This window comes from Heteronotia binoei, chromosome 21 (genome assembly GCF_032191835.1).
Source record: "Heteronotia binoei isolate CCM8104 ecotype False Entrance Well chromosome 21, APGP_CSIRO_Hbin_v1, whole genome shotgun sequence".
NCBI lineage: Eukaryota > Metazoa > Chordata > Lepidosauria > Squamata > Gekkonidae > Heteronotia > Heteronotia binoei.
The window spans coordinates 162,785,777-162,810,984 of NC_083243.1; the positions used below are offsets into that span (position 1 = coordinate 162,785,777).

General features: G+C 41.8%; 1 protein-coding gene across 1 annotated transcript in view; it reads left to right on the top strand.

Moving 5' to 3' along the window:
- Positions 1-25,208, top strand: part of LRP5 (LDL receptor related protein 5) — a 182,958-nt gene that overhangs the window by 47,041 nt on the left and 110,709 nt on the right. Inside the window, exons 3-4 of the mRNA XM_060262966.1 lie at positions 20,975-21,172; positions 23,767-23,963. Of these exons, the coding sequence (XP_060118949.1) occupies positions 20,975-21,172; positions 23,767-23,963 (395 nt within the window). The remainder of the gene's footprint in view (positions 1-20,974; positions 21,173-23,766; positions 23,964-25,208) is intronic.

The following is a 25,208-nucleotide window of genomic DNA, read 5'->3' on the forward strand; positions in this document are numbered from 1 at the left end:
TCTAGTTCAGTTTTCTCTTAAAAGCCAACTTGATTTTTTATTCTACAATTAAGATGGCTTGTTAAAGCTGTTCATGTGCTTTATATACAAGGTAAATTTAGGTATGTGAATCTTAGTCCTAATAAGAACCAGTGATTTTAGAAGAAGATTGCTCTTTTAGTGCTGACAACTAAATAGAGCAGTATGGTTTGACTGAGTTATGTGAATCTGCTTGACTGCAATGGAGGGAGAAAAATTCAGGCATCTGAGAACTAGGAATTCGCTTAGTCTGGGGATTTGCTAGCCCAGCACTGGTTTTGTACAGATGCATTCTTTGTTAAAAGCCTTGATATGTCAAATCATTGCACCAACTCATAGATAAATATGCTTTGACATTAGGTGCAATATAGAAGAGATCCTGTATTCATTTGAAAAAAGAAAGTTTCCTTTACTGGGAGGTTCACCTTTTACACTGTCTCAGTGTCTATATATCCTTTTTTCCTGGAAAAGTCATGGAGGCCCTCAGGTACATAAAGAATTGTAGAAAGAGAAGAAGAGATTGGATTTTTATACCCCACCCTTCAGTTGGAGTCTCAGAGTGGCTTACAATCTCCTTCCCTTCCTTTCCCGCAACAAACACCCTGTGAGGTAGGTGGGGTTGAGAGAGAGCTCTCAGAGAACTGCTCTTGAGAGAACAGCTCTAAGAGAACTGTGGTTTGCCCAAGGTCACCCAGCAGCTGCATGTGGAAGAGTGGGGAATCAAACCCATTTCTCTAAGATGCTTAACCACTACATCAAACCAGCTCTCAGAAAGAGTGTGTTTGGTCCTGATCTCTTAACCATGATTGAGAGATCAGTACTGATGCACCTGCACCAACTTGCTCTCCTGCTGACATAATGTGGATTCTAATTATTATTGAAACTATGTGATGTGTACAATGCCATCTTTTCAGACCCAGTTAGTTTCCAGGTCTCCTTTATGTGAACTTCTATCACCTACACCTACTTTCTGCTTCAGTGCCTATGAGTTATCTGAATGTTTAACATTTTGATCTGGGTGGGTAGCCATGTTTGTCTGAAGCAATAGAACAAAGTTAAATTCCAGTGGCACCTTTAAGACCAACGAAGTTTTATTCAGAGTATGAGCTTTCATGTACCAAATGTCTGACAAAGTGTGCTTGGCACATGAAAGCTCATACCCTGAAAAAAACTTTGCTGGTCTTAAAGGTGCCACTGGAATCTAACTTTAATCTATTGAATGTTCTGGTTGACTCTGTTTACTAAAAGTAATTGTAGAGTCCTCAGTTCTTCCCTATGAAAGTTTCCCCCCTTTTAAGGTGTTTCTTCAAGGTACTCTACCACTACTTCCCACTATCACTCTCATGGGAACAGTAACAGAGCATATTCCGATTCAAAATGTCCTGCTTTTTTTACACTAGATATTCTGACTTTGGTAAATGTGTATTTTTCTTTTTGTTGCCTCAGGGTCTTGATTTTAGCTCCTCCATAGTCAGTTGGCCCATTTTGGAGATGCAGAGTGCCCTTCAAGTAAAAGCACCCCCCACCCCAGCTTCTGACTATTGTAATTACTCTCTTGCCTCATAACTATTGGGGGGGATAGATTTCACTGTCATAGAAAACAGACATAACATGAATCAAGAATTTGTTTCAGACAAATGTATAAGTACCATATAGCTATAGTGATTATGTGCTTCATTTTTTGATACTGGACATTCTTTATACAGGACATGCTGTAGTACACAGCTGTTCCTTCATGTAGTATATCTTTTAAGATCTTGTGTCATGTATATACTATGGATCTGATGTGTGTGTATATGTGTATACATATATACTCACACTCCCAGAGGATCACTGTTAACAGGTTGATTGCAGAGCCAGTAGTGTTTGTAGGTGCTAATTTTCAGCTTCAGAGACTTGTGCAGTTCCATTTCAGGGGAAGAGTAACTCTTCTTGTATGGGAGTAATTTGTGGAGAGGGACTCCATTGTTGTAAATGTCACATTATAGATGGCTCCCATTAAGCCACCAATCCAGGAACTGAAGGAGCAAATTGAGATTGTTCCTCAAAAACAAGTCATGTCAGACAAAACTTATCTCTTTTTGAGAGAGAGGACTTTGTTGGATCAGGGGAATGCTGTGGACAGAGTTTATCTTAATTTCGGTTATGCTTTTCATAAGGTTCCACATTATATTCTTGCTAAGTGGGTAAAGTGTGGTTTGGATCCCTTTGCTGTTCAGTGGATTCGCAACTGGTTGACAGATTGTGCACAAAAAGCACTTGTAAATGGTTCCTCATCCCCTTGGAGAGGAGCAACAAGTGGAGTTCCTCACAGATATGTCATGGTTCCTGTGTTGCTTAATATCCTTATAAATGAGTTGGATGAAGGAATAGAAGGGATACTATGGCACTCCCATCCTCTTCCTTCCCTCAGAGGCATGATTTTCCCTCAATTTTTCTTTTATTGACTGAGCCACCCTATTAATGTTTTTTTTTTCTTTGCTGGAGAACTCTGGCTATACTACCCTATCACAGTATAATACTTTGGCTGGAGGCTCAACCCAGGAAACTGAAGGAAGGATCAGGAACCCACTTTAAGGCACTTGAGGAGTTTTGAAATTCAAAAATAGAATATTTTATTTAACATAGAGGGGAAAGATCAGGTGAAATCAAAAGTTGAAATTTCTGAGATAAAACCAGCATATGCATAGACTTTAGTTCTTATGTTTCAGGTTAATGAGAGTTTCTTATGCTTTTTACAGTGACTTAAATCATGATGTTGAGAGGCTTTTGTTTCAGTGTTTTCCCCAAACGCTTCAGTACACTTTCTTTGAGAATTCCCTATCTCTTTTGGTTTCTAGTACATTCTCTTCAATAGCCAAACTCTTCCCCTTGAAACACCAATACTCATATTGAGTTTTTAACTGATTCTTGAGGTCTCCAGAGGCAGTTTCTAACTACACCAGGCAAGGGAACTCTGTACTCTTCAGAGCTAACTCCTTGTTTGACTGCATAGGAAATTTCTTTCTCGAGATCTATCCCAGGGGTGTCAAACTCATTTATCATGAGGACCAGATTTGATGTAAGTGAGACTTTGTCAGGCCTGGCCATGTGTGTTGTAAAGTGTAATGCCAAGTAGCACAGATATAAACTTTATAAAGGGCACAGACAAACACATTTTTTTTTTTACTTATAATAGGAAAGGAATAAGACATGCTTAAAATGTTGACATGCTTGCAATATTTTGTTTAACAGTCTCTGGTAATTGACACCTCTTGTTCTGAATTATTGCATCAAAATCTGGAGTTGATATCTGAGCTGTAGCAATCTTGAGTATGCTCTTCAGGTGTTGTTCCTCCTCTCTCCTCCTCCCTTTGGGAAGAGGGAGGGGGAGGAAGGTAAGAATGAGGAGAGACTGCTTTGCTCGGCTGCCTTCTCACAGGAGAGAAAGAAAAAGTGGTGACCTAAAGAAGCAGGTGAGGGAGAAGGAAGCAGATGATGGCTACTTGCTGGTGGGCCAACTGCAGCCCTTTGAGGGATGGATCAGATCCGTGGGCTGAATGTTTGACACTCCTGATCTATCCCTTTTCCTTGGCCTGAATGGGAGTCTTTGCCTACATCTCAAACTTCCTTGCTAACTTTCCCCCAGTTCTCCTGTCTGTGTTAAATTGTTCTCAGTCAGGGTTGAATTCCAAAACTTGTCAGTACTCGACTCTTCAGCTAGGGCTGAAATAGACTGAATTCTCCTCAGTATCCAGTTCAGAAGTCTTTCTCTGTTCAGCTGATCCATACAATCAGAACTCTTGGAACAGCCTGTGCCTCTAGGCCAGTGGTGGCGAACCTATGGCATGTGTGCCAGAGCCAGCACTCAGAGCTCTCTCTGTGGGCATGCACACTCCCTGCCTCCCCTATGCATGAGGCTTGGCTCCCCCCACCACCCCCTGCCTTACCTCCCTCCCTCCCCAGAGCTGCACTGCAGTTGCGTTCCATGGCTCTTTTCCTTCTCAGATGTGCGCTGAGCTGCGCTGTGCCGAAGCTGGACCCTACCAGCTTCGATGCGGCCAGCACACCTTCTAACTCTTTGAAGCCAGAAGTGAGGGGGAACTAAGCTTTCTCCTGCATGGACTTCAAAGAGTTAGAAGGTGCGCCGGCCGCCTCAAAGCCAGTAGGGTCCAGCTTCGGCACAGTGCGACTCTGAGGAGGAGGGGGGGGGCCACAGAGCGCGGCTGCATTGCAACTCCAGGGAGCAAAGGCGGGGGGCCGTGGCGGGGGGGCTGTGAGGGGGAGCCAAGCCTCATGTGCGGGGAGGAGCAGGGAGCGTGTGTGTCCACAGAGAGGACTCTGAGTGGCTTGGTTTGGGAAGGGATTTAAAGAAACAAATGCCTTCTCCAAGCTGGCCGATGGGGCAGTGAGGGCTTCGACAGCCACACAATAGTTGCGAAAGAACTATATGTAGCTCCCGAGTCACGGTTTGGCCACCCCTGTTCCAGGTGGTAGCTGGAGATTGCTGGCTTTCACAACTGATCTCCAGGTGACGGAGGTCAGTTCACCTGGAGAAAATATCTGCTTTATACCCTTCTGAGCATGGGTGCAGAACAGGGTTGCCAACCCCCAGGTGGTGTCTGGAAACCTCCTGGTATTACAACAAATTTCCAGGCAATAAGAGATCAGTTTTCCTGGAGAAGATTGTTGCTTTGGAAGGTGGATTCTGGAGTCATATCTCATTGAAGCGCCTCCTCTCCTGAAACTCAGGCTCCTTCCCCCAAATCTCCAGGTATTTCCCAACCCAAACTTGGCAACCCTAACTGGGCCTCCTTCAGAGAGACAACAGGGCACGCCAACCTTTTTGAGCTTGTGGACACCTTTGGAATTCTGACATGGGGGGTGGGTGCAACCTCAGTGCAGCCCCCAAGCACAACACACAGAGGAAAATTCGTTGCAGGTGTTCCTGCATAAGAACATAAGAGAAGCCATGTTAGATCAGGCCAATGGCCCATCCAGTCCAACACTCTGTGTCACACAGTGGCAATTTTTTAATATATATATATATATATATATACACATACATACATACACACACACACACACACACTGTGGCTAATAGCCACTGATGGACCTCTGCTCCATATTTTTATCTAAACCCCTCTTAAAGGTGGCTATATATATATATATACACATACACACACACACACACACACACACTGTGGCTAATAGCCACTGATGGACCTCTGCTCCATATTTTTATCTTGTGGCTGCCACCACCTCCTGTGGCAGTGAATTCCACATATTAATCACCCTTTGGGTGAAGAAGTACTTCCTTTTATCCGTTTTAACCTGTCTGCTCAGCAATTTCATCGAATGCCCACGAGTTCTTGTATTGTGAGAAAGGGAGAAAAGTACTTCTTTCTCTACTTTCTCCATTCCATGCATTATTTTGTAAACCTCTATCATGTCACCCCGCAGGTGACGTTTCTCCAAACTAAAGAGTCCCAAGCATTTCAACCTTTCTTCATAGAGAAAGTGTTCCAAACCTTTAATCATTCTAGTTGCCCTTTTCTGGACTTTTTCCAATGCTATAATATCCTTTTTGAGGTGCGGCGACCAGAACTGCAGACAGTACTCCAAATGAGACCACACCATCGATTTATACAGGGGCATTATGATACCGGCTGATTTGTTTTCAATTCCCTTCCTAATAATTCCCAGCATGGCATTGGCCTTTTTTATTGCAAACGCACACTGTCTTGACATTTTCAGTGAGTTATCTACCATGACCCCAAGATAGCATACTTTAAGATATAACAATTCCAAAACCTCCATCTTGAGGATACTATTCTCTGCCAGGTACCCATGAAACGTGGGACAGCTTAAAGGGTGGAGGACCATGCATGCTGCAAACAAACAAAAATCAACCAATTTGTTGCAGAGATATAGACAGAAATGCTTCTGTCATTCAAAAATTCATTCCTTTTAAAACTAAGTAAGATACTGCATTACAGCAGAGGGTGGGGATGTTTCTCTGGCATGTGTGGAAATGACAGCAGCAGAGACCCTTTTTGGGTGAAACAGCAACTTAGAGCAAATGGACCAGTACCTGTATCAGTTATGGATAAGTTTGGTAGGAAGGGATGCAGTTACTTTTGCTGGTTCTTTTCCAGAGTTTTAACTGTACAAACACTTCTTCCCATCATGACTGAAGCGAGAGGGAGAGGGAGCTGGCTGCAGTTGTTGTGCCTAAATAATTATTTTGCATAAGCCCCTCCTCCATTTTCCAGACACTTCTGCAAGAGATACTCATAGGCACAGGGCCAGTTTAAGCTCAGGTTTTTCAACTTCCCTTCCACTTCTTGTCCCTTCCCTTGACTGCTTTGAGTTTTATTATGTAGGTGGTCTGCTTTAAAGAAAAACATCTTTTTCAATCAAGATGTCAGAAGTTTAGTGGTACTTTTCAGTTGTCTTTTCTGTGCATCTTCTGACAACATCTTGGCCAAGGCAAACATAAGTCCCAGTCTACACGCGAAGCAAAGACTTAAACAAGATTGTAGCAATTCCTTACTACTCCTGTTCCATCTTCTTCCAGTCTGTCTTTGCATGTTGCTTTAGACAACAGCAGTTTCTAGTCTAAAATTTTACTTTGCATAAACTGTCCTTCCCAATTTTCCAGATATTCATGCAAAAGACCCTCATAGATGCACTATCCAGTTTAATGACAGATTTCTTCGTTGTCCAGTTTAACAGCAGATTTATTCTCTTTTTCTCTCTTCCAGATACTTACCTGAGGGTCTTTAATCACAATTTAGCGAATGACCTTTATGGCACATAGACCTCTCTACAGCTGTAACTCTTTCTTCTCAGCAAAAGCCTCTAAGCTTCTAATTCCTTAGCCATGTTCCGACTGATTCCTCAGTGGGCATTCTTGAACCCAAAATTCATGGCTTCTCATGTTTGTTTGTTTGTTTGTTTCAATTTTTATCCCACCCTCCCTGCAAAAGCAGGCTCAGGGTGGCTTACACACTCATGTAAATACATGGAACATAAAACCACATCTAAGATATAAAAAAGATATAAAAACATAAAACTGTTTCTAGTGCTAAAATGATCTTTGAGTTTTTCTATTTGTTGTTCCAGCTGGATGTTCTATAGAAAGATCGATCTTAGGTTCAAGTTCAAGGTGGTCCAGTTGTTTCAGAGTCTGTTGTAGCCTGTGATCTTAATTTACAAATGCCTGGTGGTAGAGCTCCATCTTAGAGACCCTGCTGAACTGTATGAGCTCTCGCAGAGCCCTAACCTCTTGCAAAGCCAGTTTGGTGTAGTGGTTAAGTGTGCGGACTCTTACCTGGGAGAACCGGGTTTGATTCTACACTCCTCCACTTGCACCTGCTGGAATGACCTTGGGTCAGCTGTAGCTCTAGCAGAGGTTGTCCTTGAAAGGGCAGCTGCTGTGAGGGCCCTCTCAGCCCCACCCACCTCACAGGGTGTCTGTTGTTGGGGAGGAAGATAAAGGAGATTGTAAACCTCTCTGAGACTGAAATTCGGAGTGGAGGGTATCTTCTTCCAATATCTTCTTCTAACCTCCTCAGGGAGCTTGTTCCACCAGCTTGGGGCTACAACAAAAAAGGGCCAGGGATTGAGAGTAGATTTTGTGACCCTGACCGAAGTGCTCTCTGGGGAACATGTGGGGAAAGGCGGTCCCTAAGTTATGAAGGTCCCTGGCCATATAGGGCTTTAAAGGTAAGTACCAACACCTTGAAACAAACCTGGTATGTGATAGGCAACCAGTGCAGCGCTTTGAGCACAGGCTGAATGTGCTCCCACAAGGGAAGATGCATTAAAAGCCTGGCTGCAGCATTCTGCACTAGTTGAAGCTTCCAGGTTTGAGACAAGGGCAGCCCCCATGTTGAGGGCATTACAGTAATCCAGTCTCAAGGTGACTGTGGTATGAATCACTGTCGCCAAGTCGTTATGTTCAAGGTAGGGGACCAACTGCCTTATCAGTCGAAGGTGATAAAGACTGATTTGGCAGTGGCTGCCACCTGGGCCTCCATTGTTACAGTGCTTTGCTAAGAACTGCTATCTGAGCCTTCCTTAAAGATGGAGGCTCAGATAGCAGCCGCTGCCAAGTCCGCGTTTTTTCACCTTAGGCGGGCAAGGCAGTTGGCCCCCTTTTTGGAGCGCAATGACCTAGCAACAGTGATCCATGCCACGGTCACCTCGAGGTTAGACTACTGTAATGCCCTCTACATGAGGCTGCCCCTGTCCCGAACTCGGAAATTGCAGCTGGTGCAGAATATCGCGGCCCGGCTGTTATTGGGTCTCCCAAAGTGGGAACACATTCAGCCGGGTCTTCGGACCCTGCACTGGCTTCCAGTAATATACCGAGTCCGGTACAAGGTGCTGGTTATCACCTTTAAAGCCCTATATGGCTTGGGACCTGTCTACCTGAAGGACCGTCTTTCCCCGCACGTTCCCCAGAGAGTACTGAGGTCGGGAACACAAAATCTCCTTACTATCCCTGGGCCGAAGGAAGCCCGTTTGAAATCCACCAGAGAAAGTGCTTTCTCTGTTATGGCCCCTACATGGTGGAATCAGCTGCCGGAAGAGGTGAGGGCCCTGCGGGACCTTGTACAGTTCCGCAGGGCCTGTAAGACGACCCTCTTCCGGCTAGCCTATACCTAGCTTGAGAATTTTAATGTAACTTGCCGGATTTCTTTCTTTTATATACAGTTGATATATTTATTAATATTTATTGATAACCATGGTTTTATCTGTTTTTATCTGTTTTAAATGCTGATCCCTTTATATGTTTAAATACTGTAATTTTGTTGGATCTATCACTGGAAGCCGCCCTGAGCCACTTGTGGGAAGGGCGGGATATAAATCCCAAATAAATAAATAAATAAATAAACCCACCTCCTCCCCAATCAGAGGTAACTGAATTGAGCAGTACTCTTCAGTACCCACATATTTGGCAGTGCTTGGCTTTCCTCAAAGGAATAAGATGGAGATTGCTTTTGTCTCTCTTTACATCTCAAAACAGAATACCCACCTATCTTTAAAAACAAGATTTCTGTGATAAAACATGTTGTCAAATGCTACTTTGTGAACATCAGCCCTGGACTGTTTTCTCCTACTGCAGCTCCTCCACTGTGGAATTATGTATCTTTACAGAAAACATAGTTCAAGTAAAAACAAAACAGTGTTACACTGGCAGTGATAAATGGGGGTCAGGTTAACCAGGAAGATGGTGTGGGGGGGTGAGAATCAGTCTGAGAGCCAAAAGTAAGGGGGGTTGGGCAAAGGGGAGCAGAGTGAAAGTTTGGAACCTTCAGGAAGAACAGATTGGCAAGGGAGAAGCAGGAGGGAAGTATCATGATGCCCAGGAGCTGGCTGGGGAAGAAGTGAGGGGAGTATATTGGGGGCGGAAAGAATGTAGAAGAGAGGGAAGTGAGAGATCGAGGTGAAGATGTGAGGCAACTTGGCTGAGATTGGGGATGGCTGGGACTGTAAAGACAATGAGTAACCAAGATCTAGTTTGGGTTGGGGAACCTTTTTTCTGCCAAGGGCCATTTAGAAATTTATGACATCATACATGGGCCAACAGGAACTCATTAGCATATTAGGCCACACCCCAAATATTAGCATATTAGGCCACACCATCTTGGATAATCAAGTGGAAGTTGAACTGGTGGCAGCTGCCTGCCACCCCTCCCTCCCTCCCTTCATGCAGAAACTGCAGCTGCTGCCACCAGACCCAAGGCAGTCACATACCCCACCAGCTTCCTTCACAACACCCACCACTCAGGTTCCAGAGAGAGAGAGAGAGAGAAATGTGAAGAAAATGAAATAATGAAATGTGGGAAGAAATGGGAAAAAGAAGGGAGTTCTGGCAGGTCTTTGCTACTCCTATACCAAGCTCACAAAATCAGTAAAGCAACGCCTTTCTCAGGTCCAATCAATGTTCACAAAGTATGCAAGCTTTCATGTTGCACAGAACACTTCTTCCATACAGCAATTGAAAGACTTAGAAGTAATTAAAAGACTTAAAAGTAATTATGTATAGGATTTTTCTTCTGTTTTCCAATGGTTCCCTTCCACCTAGTGGGGTAATTAAAAAAGGGATTTAAAAAAAACACATACTGCCATTCCCCTAGGAATTCACTGGAAAGCTGTAATAGCATTATGCATCTGTACGGACACACACAGCCACCAAATGGGGGTTTTCTCCCACCAGAATTTCAAAAAAGCAATAGGAAATCTAACAAAGTTGCCAATCAACTAAGAGAAATGGTCCTGTTCTAGTCAACAGTGGGTAGTGCCATATGCCGCTAATTTTGAAAAAAGAGGGAAAAATCAGGACATACACCTGCACACAGGTCAGAAAACAATAACGGGTCCTCTGAAGGGGGGGGGGGGTTGCGTGTGCGCGCGCGTTGCTGTGATAGGTCCAGATGGGTGTGCAGGCAGCCTGCTGGCTGGGATGGAGCGCTGTGCATTTGCAGAGCAAGGGGAGGGAAGAAAAAGGCAGGAAGGGGGGAAAAGAACACAGCCCGGGCACTTGCCGCTTACGGGCACTGCGGCTGGTGACCGCCAGTTCCTCAGCCTGGCTGCGGCTGAGGCACCTGCAGTGGCGGTGGCTGTGCTAATAGAGCCAGTGAATGCAGCTGCAGTTGCGGTGGGGTGGCAGCCCAGTGGAGCAGTGGTGACGAAATTGTTTCCTCCTCCTTCTCCCCCTGCTGCAAGGTTGCCCCCACTGTGGCTGCTCGGGGTCCCCCCATTGCCCTGGGTGGTGGGGCTGCCCGAGGCACAGTTGCCGCCCGCGCCAACTCCTGCTCTGCCGCGGGGTCTCTGCCTGATGCTGTCCAGCAGATAGATGAGCAAAATTTTGGCAGGCAGCTCGTCCACGCCGCAGCCCAAGATGTACCACCACTACTGAATTGCAATTGTGATAATTTAAAATGAACACTAATGGTTGCTGAATATATTCATCCTTCATCCTGAGGAATAATGTCACAGCAGTAGTGTTGGATCCACAAGAGGGCTTTTGCAGATGATAAGATTTCTTTTCATGGGAGTACAGTGTTTTTGCCTCCCTCTTCCCACAGCATCCCAGAGTGCTGCCCATGGGGCAGTATTTGGCAGTGGACATTTCAGGCTGCAGTGGGAGGGGAGAAGTCAAACGTCACACAAAATCCCTTTGCAATAACACTGTGGTGCAGAAGTTTGCAACCTTTTTGAGCTTGTGCATGCATTTGTAATTGGAACCCAAAGTGATGGGCACAACCACAAAATGGCTGTTGCAGGAGGCAGAGCCTACTATAAAAAATAAGAATATAGAACTAGGTAAGAAAACTTCATTCATCTTCATTTTGCAGGCATCTGACCTGGCTATCCCCTTTACATGAATTGGGCAATCCCCACCTGGCTTCTCCCACTTTCTAAAAGCATTTGGGTGCCAATAAAGATGTTGGCAGCCACTGTGGTGGTCACAATAGCCCTGCTATGGTGGATCCAACCTATATTTTTCTGTTTAAAAATTATGTTGCTTCTACTCAGCACAGAAGTAAACTCTTCAAAGTGAACCAAAAGCATTTAGCCAGTTTTGGACAAGAAAATGTTATGATAGAACACTATTGACTGATTGTTTTATTGGCTACTGCGCAGTGACAGCTTTGCTAGCAACAGTCTTCAAGCCAGTTATAAATCAAATACTCCTTTAGAGTCTGTTTACCTTTATGCTTTCAATATCTACAGTGCCATCAGCTCTCTTTCTACAGATTCTTAGTCTGACTTTGACTTGGCACCCTGGACAATTAGCATAAAGATTTTTTCCTGATGACGTGCAGTTCTCATGCCTAGCCTGTCCAAGACAGCTGGTCTCTTGGCTGGGTTCTTGCCAGTTAGTGTTGAAGCACTTATCCCTTTGGCTATTTCTTTCCTTCTAAGAGTGTGCAGGGTGCATTTTTCAGAGTTTGTATTCCCATAATTTATGTAATAATGACCCACACAAACCCAAACAGTGTGATAGTTTACACATACATCTTTGCCTGCTGTTTTGAGTAACTTGTTTTAAATTTAAAACAATTCTCGTATTGCTTACAAGTGAAGGAAGACCTCCTAATTTTCCTGTAGAGGCCAGAGAACTCTTCATCTAGTTTCGTGCACATAAGGAGGCACTAAGCCTTAAAGTTCCTGAACTGTTCACCTTGCCACATGGGAACTACCGTACTTCTGATGGTGAGGGAAAATTCTGAAGCAGTCTAATGGAGGGCAGAAATCCCAATGTACTACAACTCTTGCTTGCCTTTATTTTCTTCACTTTTTGATTAACACCCTCCTCCTTTGCATTGTGTAAACAAATCCTAAAATGAAGGTGTGGAGATGTATATTAACAGCCCACAGTGCTCATACTTCCTTATGGGAGCCTGTAAAGCAGTCAGTCCTAGCTGATAAATGTATTTAATTTCCTTTGTGTAAATTGTGTCTGATATGCATACATAGAAAAGGTTTATATATTGTCTAGTTCAATTGTCATACCTAGGATTCTTAAACTGTTATGAGCTTTGTACCTGATGGAGGTATGATTATCCTGCTCTGGTGCACTCATTATTCAACTGGATATAACTGGCCCAGAACTATGCTCTTGCTAACAAAGTGGGATGTTTTAAGCTTTAAAAAGACAGAGGGTGCATGTTCTCTTTATGCCAGATTTGCCTGATGGTTGAAGAGGAGACAGAAAACCTGCTCCAGGATGGAGAGAGCCTAGGGTGGCCAAACTGTGGCTCAGGAGCCACATGTGGCTCTTTCACACATATTGTGTGGCTCTTGACGCCTCCACCCTGTCAGCCAGCTTGGAGAAGGCATTTCTCTTTAAATCATTTCTCCAAGCAAAGCCAGCCAGCAGCTTGGAGAATGCATTTAAAGTTGCTTTCTTTCCATCCCCTCACCAATCCTCCCCCCCCCTCCCTCAAACATCTGATGTTTCTGTCTTGCAGATCTCAGACATCTGACATTTATTCTGTGTGGCTCAAGTTCTTGCCAGGGGAGACTGCTGCCCTGTACTTCTTGAAGGAAGGGGGAGGATAAAAATGTAGTAAATAAGCTGCCATTCTGCTTGTGGTAGTTGATTCCACTTGTGGAAGACAGGGAAGGCAAAAAGAGAGCCAGGCAAGTTGCCATTTTTGTTTTTCAGCACTCTTTGTGCTATGTAGGATATTGTGTCTGATGGATGAAATAGATCCAGGAGGGCAACCGTGTTGGTCTGAAGCAGCAAAACAAAGTAGGAGTCCAGAATCACCTTTAAGACCAACAAAGTTTTATTGAGACTGTAAGCTTTCATGTGACAACAGTATGGGATAGAATTAGCAATCCTACTTATATAGTTCATAATTAAGAGACTTACTGACAATGACATCAATGTTTCAGTCAACCCAAACTGATGACGACCAGATCCCAACTTGTCATTCTTTTAATCTACTAAAACCATTTTCACTATTTTGCATACTAATTAACTCTCAGTATTTCTAGGACTTCTAATTCCATCCCATACTATTGTCTGATGAAGCACACAAAAGCTTACTCAATAAAACTTTATTGGTCTTGAAGGTGCTACCGGAGTCCAACTTTGTTCTGATGGATGAAATGTTACCAAAACACATTCTTTTCAGCTAGCTTGCATTGGTTATGAAGCTTTAATGAATTTGGAACCTTGAGTTATCTAGATGTGAGCTTTATTTTCATAAGAACGTAAGAGAAGCCATGTTGGATCAGGCCAGTGGCCCATCCAGTCCAACACTCTGTGTCACACAGTGGCCAAAAAAATTATATATACACACACACACACAAACACACACACACTATGGCTAATAGCCACTGATGGACCTCTGCTCCATATTTTTATCTAACCCGCTCTTGAAGCTGTCTATGCTTGTAGCCACCACCACCTCCTGCGGCGGTGAATTCCACATTTTAATCACCCTTTGGGTGGAGAAGTACTTCCTTTTATCCATTTTAACCCGACTGCTTAGCAATTTCATTGAATGCCCACGAGTTCTTGTATTGTGAGAAAGGGAGAAAAGTACTTCTTTCTCTACTTTCTCCATCCCATGCATAATCTTGTAAACCTCTATCATGTCACCCCGCAGTCGACATTTCTCCAAGCTAAAGAGCCCCAAGCGTTTTAAACTTTCTTCATAGAGAAAGTGTTCCAAACCTTTAATCATTCTAGTTGCCCTTTTCTGGACTTTTTCCAATGCTATAATATCCTTTTTGAGGTGCGGTGACCAGAATTGCACACAGTATTCCAAATGAGACCGCACCATCAATTTACACAGGGGCATTATGATACTGGCTGATTTGTTTTCAATTCCCTTCCTAATAATTCCCAGCATGGCGTTGGCCTTTTTTAATTGAAATCACACACTGTCTTGACATTTTCAGTGAGTTATCTACCACGACTCCAAGATCTCTCTCTTGGTCAGTCTCTGCCAGTTCACACCCCATCAACTTGTATTTGTAGCTGGGATTCTTGGCCCCAATGTGCATTACTTTGCACTTGGCCACACTGAATCTCATCTGCCACATTGACGCCCACTCACCCAGCCTCAACAGATCCCTTCGGAGTGCCTCACAATCCTCTCAATTTAGTGTCATCTGCAAACTTGGCCACTTCACTGTTTACTCCCAACTCCAAATCTTTTATGAACAAGTTAAAGAGCATGGGACCCAGTACTGCGCCCTGTGGCACCCCACTGCTTACTGTCCTGCACTGCGAAGACTGCCCATTTATACTCACTCTCTGCTTCCTATTAATTAGCCAGTTTTTGATCCACAAGAGGACCTGTCCTTTTATTCCATGACTTTCTAAGGAGTCCTTGATGAGGAACTTTATCAAACTTTATCAAAAACTTTCTGGAAGTCAAGGTAAACAACATCTATTGGGTCTCCTTTGTCCACATGTTTGTTCACCCCCTCAAAGAACTGTAACAGGTTAGTGAAGCAAGATCTTCCCTTACAGAACCCAAGCTGAGTCTTCATCAATAACCTGTGTTCATCAATGTGCCTACTCATTCTGTCCTTGATAATGGTTTCTACCAACTTTCCCGGTATTGAAGTCGGACTGACTGGCCTGTAATTTCCCGGATCTCCTCTGGAACCCTTTTTAAAGATGGGGGTGACATTTGCTACCTTTCAGTCCTCAGGAACGGAGGCATATTTCAATGAAAGATTACATATTTTTGTGTAATCTTTCATTAAAATTACACAAAAATTTGTAATCTTTCATTGAAATCTGCCTCTGTTCCTGAGGACTGGAAGGTAGCAAATGTCACCCCAGCTACCAGACTTAAGACTATATCATGATGCAGTTTGCTTAGTATGGATAAAAGACTGGGTGACGCTGTCAAATAAAAAACCTTTAATGTTGGAAGGTCATGGAAATAAATTCGGCTGGCACACTTGCATGTACTATGGGAAGAAAAAAATGGATGGTTTTTTCTTTCACCATTATATAAGAAATAATCTGTTAAATACATGGATGAAGTATAAGAAGTATGGTGATGAGAGAAAGCCATTATGGATAGTGCCAGAAGAAGTGATAAAAATAACAGCTAAGACCGATGAAGAAAGAGGGTTGTCATACAGCCAACTATTAAAAATACAAAGTGGTAAAATAGAATTGAAATCCGCGGAGGAGTTGAATAACAAATATGATTGGTTTCAAATGCAACAAATAAAAAGCCTGGTGGAAAATGATATTAAAGCTGAAGGAATAAGAAGAGAGCAAACAGAAATGGAGAAAGTTCTGCTTGGAGATATTGAAAAATTAATTTCGAAAATATATAAGTTACTCTTAAAATGGTCTACGGAAGATGAAGTAGTAAAATCTCAAATGATTAAATGGGCAATCAATGTAAATAAAGAAATACAGATGGATACATGGGAATATTTTTGGAAGAACTCTATGAAACTTTCAACATATCAGAGTATTAAAGAGAACTGTTTTAAAATGATGCAGAGATGTTATATGACCCCTAAAAAGTTGGCAAAGATGAACAATAAGATGCCAGATAGATGTTGGAAATGCAAAAAACATGAAGGTTCTTTCTACCATATGTGGTGGACTTGTGAAAGAGCAAAAAAGTATTGGCAGATGATTCAACAAGAAATTTCTAAGATCTTGGGATATGAATTTAAGAAAGTAGCAGAAACATTTCTGTTGAGATTACAAATGGAAACATTTCCAAAAGAAGATAGAACTTTGATTTGGTACTTGCTTTCAGCGGCTAGGGCATTGTATGTGCAGTTATGGAAGCAAGAAAAAATACCAGAAAAATGGGTTTGGATTACAAAAGTAATAACATGGAGTGAGATGGATAAACTAACAAGAATCTTAAGAGACTATGATTTGGAAGTTTATAGAAAGGAGTGGAAAAAGTTTAGAGATTATGTAGAAAAACAATGGAAAATAAAAGGACATTGGACAATTTTTTAATAATGATTAAGTATTAGAAAAAAGAAGAATATGAATCTAGGCTTATATGGTTCATATGGTTTAAGGGTACCTTTAAGTGTTAACATTTTAAGTTTATAACATTGGCGGGAGTCAAGTAACGGGGGGAGGGGGACTTAGAAAATAGCATATGGGGAAAATTAAAAAAATATATTAATGGATAATGTTACCATATGTTATTAATAAAATTCTTTAAACACAAAAGAAAGATTACATTTTTTTGTCAGAAGATACACAAGTTCAACTTTGAGTTCTTTCAGAACTCTTGGACGAATGTCATCCGGACCTGGTGACTTATTAGTTTTTAATTCGTCTATCAGTTGTAGGACCTCCTCTTTTGTCACCTCAATCTGACTCAGGTCTTTCAACACCCCTTCCAAAATTAGTGGTTCTGGAGTGGGCAAACACTTCTCGTCTTCCACAGTGAAAACGGAGGCAAAAATGCATTCAGCTTCTCAGCCATTTCCCTATCCTCCTTCAGTAATCCTTTTACCCCTTGGTCATCCAAGGGCCCCACTGCCTCCCTGGCTGCTTTCCTACTTCTAATATATTTGAAGAAATTTTTATTGTTGATCTTTATGTTTTTTGCAATATGCTCCTCATAGTCCCTTTTTGCCTGCCTGATCACAGTCTTTCATTTGATTTGCCACAGCCTGTGTTCCCTTTTATTAATCTCACTCGGACTAGCTTTCCACTGCTTAAAGGAGTCCTTCTTACCTTTTACAGCTTCCATTACTTTGTTTGTTAACCATGCAGGCCTTGTCTTATACCTGTTCGTGCCTTTCCTAACTTGTGGTATATATTTTATCTGAGCTTCTAGGATTGTAGTTTTAAATAGCCTCCAAGCTTCCCCAAGGGTTTTGACTGTATTTACCTTTCCTTTCAGTTTCCTCTTCACATGCCTCCTCATCTCAGAGAATTTACTCCTTTTAAAATTAAACGTGGTTGTGCTGGTCTTTTGGGGCAACTCTCTATTTATACAAATGGTGAAATCAATAATGTTATGGTCACTGCTCCCAAGCGGTGCGATCATTTTTACATCTCTCACCAAGTCTTGGGCATTACTTAGGACCAAATCCAGGATTGCCCCACCCCTGGTAGGTTCAGAGACCATCTGCTCCATAGCACAATCATTGAGAGCATCTAGAAACTCAATCTCTTTCTCTCGACCAGAACACATATTGACCCAGTCAATCTGTGAGTAGTTAAAATCACCTATTACGACACAGTTTTTATGTTTAGCCAGTATTTTTAATCCTGGGAGAGCCAGTTTGGTCTAATAATAGATTTATAATAATAATAGATTTTATTTGTATCCCGCCCTCCCCGCCTAGGCTGCTCAGGGCGGCTAACAGCATTTTATACATTTACATTAATAGATAAAAACTTTAGATTTAACAATTAAAAAAAATTGGTGGTGGTGTAGTGGTGAAGTGTGTGGACTCTTATCTGGGAGAACCGAGTTTGATTCCCCACTCCTCCACTTGCACCTGTTATCATGGCCTTGGGTCAGCCATAGCTCTGGCCGAGGTTGTCCTTGAAAGGGCAGCTGCTGTGAGAGCCCTCTCCAGCCCCACCCACCTCACAGAGTGTCTGTTGTGGGGGAGGAAAGTAAAGGAGATTGTGAGCCGCTCTGAGACTCTTCAGTGTGGAGGGCGGGATATAAATTCAATATCATCTTCTTCCATCGTATTATAATTTTCTGTCCATTATGAAAAATTGGTTATTCTGGACAAGCAAAAATACTGGGGGAAGAGATTTGTTTACTTCTAGGATCACTCAGGACAGTGTATATTGCTCTCCCTCACTCATTTTATCCCTAGAACAGCCCTGTGATATAGGTCAGGCTGAGACAGGACTGACCCAAGGTCACTCAATTAGCTTCATGGATCAGTAGAGATCTGCATCAGAGTTTCTTTGATCTAGTACTCCAACCACTATATAATACTGCCAGTCTTGGATGCATTCTACCATCACAAATCTATTGAGAGTTCCAAGGTGACTATAAACTTCTAGTAGGCATGGAATTTGAAGAGGATTGAAAGTCATTATTTGGATGCCATGCAGGAACTATTTTTTTAAAAAATGTTCATTGAATAAATCTTATAGCTATGTTTCTGTGTATGTTTTCCAAATACATCAAGATATGTGTGAGATCACAATTGTGACATTATTGCTGGCAGAGTAACTTTTGTGTCATTGTGTTTTGCTGGGCTCTAAGGGATCTCTGAGTGATTACTGGTGTCTTCCTGTGCAAACAAATGCCCCATTCGTCTGTACTGGAACTGTATATCTATCCTTGAGAAAAGCATTAACATTGTACTTTGATTACACAGGATTCTCTGAGGTGAAACTCCCAAAGGCAATCAAAACTGCCCATGATTTCTGTGCCACAGTTCTGGTTCAGCTGCTGAGCAATCATGAGGCAAAAACATCATCTCTTTGCCTCACTTTTCTCATTTCCATAGATGAGTTAACTAGTGTCTAAGTGTAAGATTGTTTCATGAGGGTAGATTAATGAGGTGTGCAACATTTTTGGAAAGGCCATATGATTATATAAGTGCTAGTTATTTAGTCTTAGTGCAATTTCTTAGTATATGTGTGGATTAATTTTATTGAGCCTTGCTTTGAATTTTCTAACAACTGTTATAGTTTGCTACTGTGTTCACATGGACTGTATTCTGCATTTAAATAGGAAACCTCTAATGTTTATCAGAAGCATTAGCTGCTCATAAGTTTCAGACTGAAACCCTGAGTTGAGTCTTGTAAGGATCAGGAAATTCAGCTTGCTTAAAAAAAAATTCAACATTCAAATACATCTGATGATCTTGGAGGGCCTATTTTTAATTATAGTTAATTTGTTTGTAAATTATTCAGAATTCTCCTTGTGGAACTTGTTTGCATATTGCTTTGGGGTTTGTTTTTGTTTTTGTTCATTCTTTGGCCTTGTAGATTTAATACATTCCTAGATATAAACGGCTCTCCTTGTCTTCCCCTCCCGCTTTCCCCTTTGATACAATTCATTCATTAACAATGGCATTGCTTGTAAAAGACCATCTCCATTAGCTTTCTTCCACACTGCTTAACTAAATTTACAAGCATGTCAGTCTCATAGAATAGCATTGCTTTTCTAAGCTCCTTTTCACAGACTTGTTCAGACATATTTAACATACGGTCTCTGGTAAATTTTTGCAATGCAATTGGATGCTCTAGCTGTATTTGCGAGCTCTGCCTTTTGGTGCATTTATCATTTTGGTATTTCATTATAAATTCTGGTTTCTTAATTTAGCTGGAAAAAATCAGTTAGCTGGTATAAATTGTGTAGAGATTTTTCTGTTTTCATCTGTCTTACCTAGGAACGTTTTGGTGTTTTTATGTCGTATGCCATTCCATGACTCCCCTTTTTACAATATCTTCTGGCTGACTTCAGAAAGGTACTGCATAGACTCCACCCCCAAGCCAGCCATTTCCTCCCAGGGGACCACTGTTGCCAGTCTCCAGGTGAGGCCTGGAGGTCACTCAGAACTACAGCTGTTCTCTAGATCGGCAGATATCGGTTCCCCGTGAGAAAATGGTGCACTCTGAGTCATTATACTCTGCTGAGGTCATCTCTCCCCCCCCCCCCCACCCCGGCACTTCAGAGCAGGGTCTACTAGACCCAGCTTCTTGCTGTAAAAGCCGACTGAGTGATTTCAGACCAGTCATAGACTTTCAGGCTAACCTGCCTCATAGGGTTGTTGTGCAGATCAAAAGAGAAGAATTATGTAAGTTGCTTTGATCCCCACTGTGAGGAAAGACTGCACTTTTCCTAGAAAGAGGCGGCAGGGAGGGGAAGGGAGACAGAAAGCAATCTACCCCATCTCTTTCTGAAGATACCCCCATCTCTGATAACCTGCCCCACCTTTCCCCACTTTTTCCATTTCCCTTCCCAACCAGTGCCTTCTTGACATATCTTGCCTCCTTCTATCTTTTCTTTCTCTCCCCAGCCCCCTGCCAAACTCACCCATAGCAAATTTCTAGCACCGGTTGTATTTCTCCCCACAACTGGCCTTATTATTAGTACATGTATAACATAATTCTAGCTTGACTAGAAGTTTTGGGAAGCTTACAAATGCAAGGCTGTAACACAACTTAAGTTCATTTTATCTCAAATTACGGTAAATCTCTCCAACTTCTGGGCACATTGTATAAGATTTAGCTCAACCATAGGGCAGTCCACCCACCTGGGCTTCTGAAACTGCACAGAAAACTTTGCCATTTTGCTACTACACATTCTAAATGAAAGTAGGCCATTGATTTCTAACTTTTTGTGGAGGGAAGGCAACATCATTTTCCTTAGAGGTACTCAGTTAAATAGGGTTTTGTTAAAAGGTATTTTGATTCTATTTTTCCTCTAGATTGCAGAGAAGTTTGAGATTAGCTTCAAGTCAAAGTTGATGATCTGACATGTTTTTTCTCCCCTAATTTCAGATATATGTATTGGACAGACTGGGGGGAGACGCCTAGAATAGAACGTGCTGGAATGGACAGCAGTGTTCGTGAAATAATAGTGGATTCTGACATTTACTGGCCTAATGGACTTACCATAGATCTTGAGGAACAGAAGCTTTACTGGGCAGATGCAAAACTGAGTTTCATTCACAGAGCAAATCTGGATGGCTCCTTCAGGTATGTTTTATTTTCCTTGTTAAAAGAATCTAAGCTACATAGAATTATTGAATTGTTTGGTGCTAATTAGTTGGATATTACCTGGAGGGAGGAAGCACATATTGTGACCACAGGGAGGCTAAGCTAGGTTTTCCAGCTCTGGGCTGGGAAATACCTGGAGTTTTCAGGAGTGGAACCTAGGAAGGGCAGGATTTGGAAGGGGTGGGACCTCAGTGAGGTATAATACCATAGAATCTACCCTCAAAAGTAGCCATTTTCTCCAGGGGAACTGATCTCTGTCTGCCAAAGATCAATTGTAATACCAGGATATCTCCAGGCCCCATCTGGAGGTTGGCAAGCCTAAGTTACACTAGGTTTTATTGAACCCATGTGTCTCAAAAAGCCACAAGATACCAACTGCTATAGGGAGAGAACTGGGCTAATCATAGCAACATGAGGGCTTTCCTGTTGATTTTTCATAGCATATAGCTATTATCAAGACTAGCCTATGGATATTTTGGTACCCCGGCAATAAATTAAAATGGCACCTGCATTGCTATCCCAATTATGATTTCTTTGGAAATACCTCTTTACCCTATTACCCCTTTTGCTTCTTAGGATGAATTACTTTCCCAGCTTTGGATGTTGGCCTGCTTGGATTGCACTGCTTTTACTGTGACTTCTTGTACCCTCTTTTATTTCCATGAATGAAAATTGTAGGCTTGTGCATCCCTGGTCTGTATCAGGACTGTACAGGGAAAAGGTTCTTAAATCATCACAGTTTTGCTTATCAAAACTGGGCTCCTCTGCTGCTAGCCTTTTATAGGTGTGTGTGTGTTTAAAAGCCACTTGTTTTTGTCTTTGAAATGCTGATAACAGAGCAGGGGAATCCAGTTTTGATTAGCAAAACCAAGAGGAGGCTGAAGGATTAAATTCCCTCTCCTTTTACCTCATGGGCCTGAGGAGAATTGAGACTGTAGTAGCTTGCAGTAGGCATTTTATAGACAGCATTGTGTGCAGTTTTCATCTCATCTGTTTTTGCACTTAGACGAAGTGTGGGTTTTTTGTACATTATATAAAACCATCTTAGTCCATTTACCGTAGACAGGGGTGAGAGCAAGGCTAGGGCAAAGCTGTGTGGATCATGGTGTCAGCAATGTGAACACACCAGGGAGAGAGCACCACAGATGAGGGTTCAAATTTAAACTAGTCACTTGGGCTTGGAAACAGCAAGTATTGGTGCCCTGTCTAGGTTTTAGCATCTTAATTGAGAATCTAGGGAACTTCCTCAGGTTTGTCAGACAAGCTGAGATGGCACTGTTTCTTTGTTACCCAGGCACGGGAGCTTCCCTGAATGGTGGCAGAGACTCCACAGTTTCCTGGAGCCTTCAGAAATCAAGTTTTAGGAGGCTTTTGCACTGCCGTGAGCTGTGTCTAGTATTCAGGAATTGATGGAAAGAAGACACTCTTGGCACTTTTCATGCAGTTTGGTTAGCTGTTTGGCTAAAGGTGTTATTTCATTGGAAATGTGCATTTTGTTGGAAAAACTAAAATGTGTGAAAATTGACCACCACACCATTATTGTTTCAAGGGTATTCTGTCTGAATAACTGTTCAGGCAATGACATTTCTTATTTCTTATGGCATCTTACAGTTTTGTTAGTGCAGGAATCCAACGTGTTTGGTGTTTATGTAATATTACTTAGCCAAACAGTGAGCTCATCTCACATGGTATTTTTGAGTATCAATTGCAGCCCAGGTTTCAGGATCTACAAATGCTGTATATATCATTGACAAAAGTCCTAAGGCTAACAAAAAACAAATGTATTTATTATCTATGAATTGTATAATAAAGTTAGCCTTAGAATTCAGAACTGCTCATCTTGACTTATATTGCTGTCACTTAGGATAAAACTTTGTGCCTAGACTACCAGTCACTGGTCTTGATGATTAAACATTGCACATAGCATTTCCCATGTTTTGTGAGCAACCTAATAAATTTAATTCCTTTGCAATGGGAGTTGAAGCCGCATTTTATATTGTACTACAAACTTTAAATTATTTTAGAGCAGTAATAGAAAAATATAAGGTGGCTATTTTCATGCCTGAGTGTCCTTTATTTCTAATCATACTAAATAATTGGATTTTTAACAAAATAATCTGATCTACAAACGCTGTCATCACTACCTGCCTCTGTTACTAGCTAGATGTCATTCCAAGTGATTTGTATTCTGCATAGTACAGTCAGTTTGCTATAGCAGATTCTATGTACGAAACCCTTCACGTTGAAAACAAATCAGCCAGAACTAGCCAGAATGTCATTAAGAGTAAAGTTAATATATGGGAAGATTTGAAAAAGATGAATAGTAATTGGTTACCAAATACAAGTTATCTCTTGCAGCCTGAGTACTTTTTCCTTTTTGATGATTCATTAGAAAGGGGTTTTTCCTTGCTCCAGGTAACTTGAATTGCAACCATTCATGGAAGTCAGTGGAAGTATGGAATTTTTTAAAAAATCACAAGAAGCTTTCAGGCTGTTATGTCTTGGTTTTGTGTATTGGCTTACAAAACAGCAATGATACAGTAATCTTAAAACTGATTTTCCCTCAAATTTAGGCAAAAGGTTGTGGAAGGTAGTCTGACTCATCCGTTTGCACTGACACTGGCCGGGGATACACTCTATTGGACTGACTGGCAGACTCGCTCTATTCATGCGTGCAACAAAAGGACTGGAGAAAAAAGGAGGGAAATACTGAGTGCACTTTACTCTCCAATGGACATCCAGGTTTTGAGTCCTGATAGGCAACCATATTGTATGTTTCCTATATTTACTTGTAATTACTTGTGCATTATTTAGATGTGTGGTGGCTGGGCTTTAGAGGAAAAACAATGCCTATGAACTTCAAAGATCAAGTATGTTTTATTTTATGAATGCAAATATGAGTAAGCAGTTCATTTGAACCGTAGGCACCAGCTCCTTGAGTCATGGTAGAGTTTGTTCAACTGCTTTCTGTCACATGTTTACAAAATGCAGTCACAGTCACAGAACCTTTATTGGTATAACAACAGTATCAAATCAAGGAAGAAGGAAAAAAAGGTGGTTAATTAAACATTCTAAACAGACCTCCTCTTACAAGCACGGTAAAGGAAGTTTGCCACCACTTTGATGGTTTCAGCCTTATTTAAGGCTAGTAAGCTTACTATCTTGCTTTCATCAGATTTACTCTCCAGGGATTGCAATATAGGGTCCAGATAAGATGCAAATAAATCACAGTACAATCTACAGGATAAAAGTACACAGTCTGTTCCTTCAGCCCACAGGGACATAGCCTATCTAAGAATGGTATTTTTTTAAACCTCCCGTATAACATGGCAGAAGGAAGCACATTAAACGGCCTAACATAAACGCTCTTTAAATATGGGGGTCAATCAGGCAAGAAAAATACTCTGTAAGTGAACCACTAAAAGGAACCCCCCATATCATGGAAAAGCAACGCCCAGAAGCAAGACTTCTAAGGTCTTGAGTCCCCATGTCAATTAATCTCCGTTTAATTATGACAAAAGCATGCTTCTCTGAAAAAAGGGTCAGATCATCGATGCTAAGCCCCATTGATGTGATTTTCTCTTCAATGTGGGTCAGTCAATCAGATAGATAAGATTTATGTAGCATATGTGCAATGAGACTATTAAGCCCACTTCTGAAATGAAGACACTTCTGAAATGAGGACACAGCCAAAAGTTGAGATCCATGTCTTTGTGGCTAAACATCTCTGGTTTGTCTTGAGGCATATTCTGCATAAGGTACACAAGCTGGAAGCCCTAAAATTTTCCTAAGAAATTTATATTGGACTCTTTCAACTTTCATTAAGGGTGGAAATCCAAATTGGGGCATCATATAAATATTTGGCACATATTTTATAGTTGAACATTTTAAGAACAGCAGGTATAAATTGGCTCTTTAGTATAGAAAAAATGGGAGATTGCGAATTCAGTGCTATTCACAGATCTTACCACTTCCTTAATATGAGTGGCCCAATTAGCAATGTAGTGGAAATGAC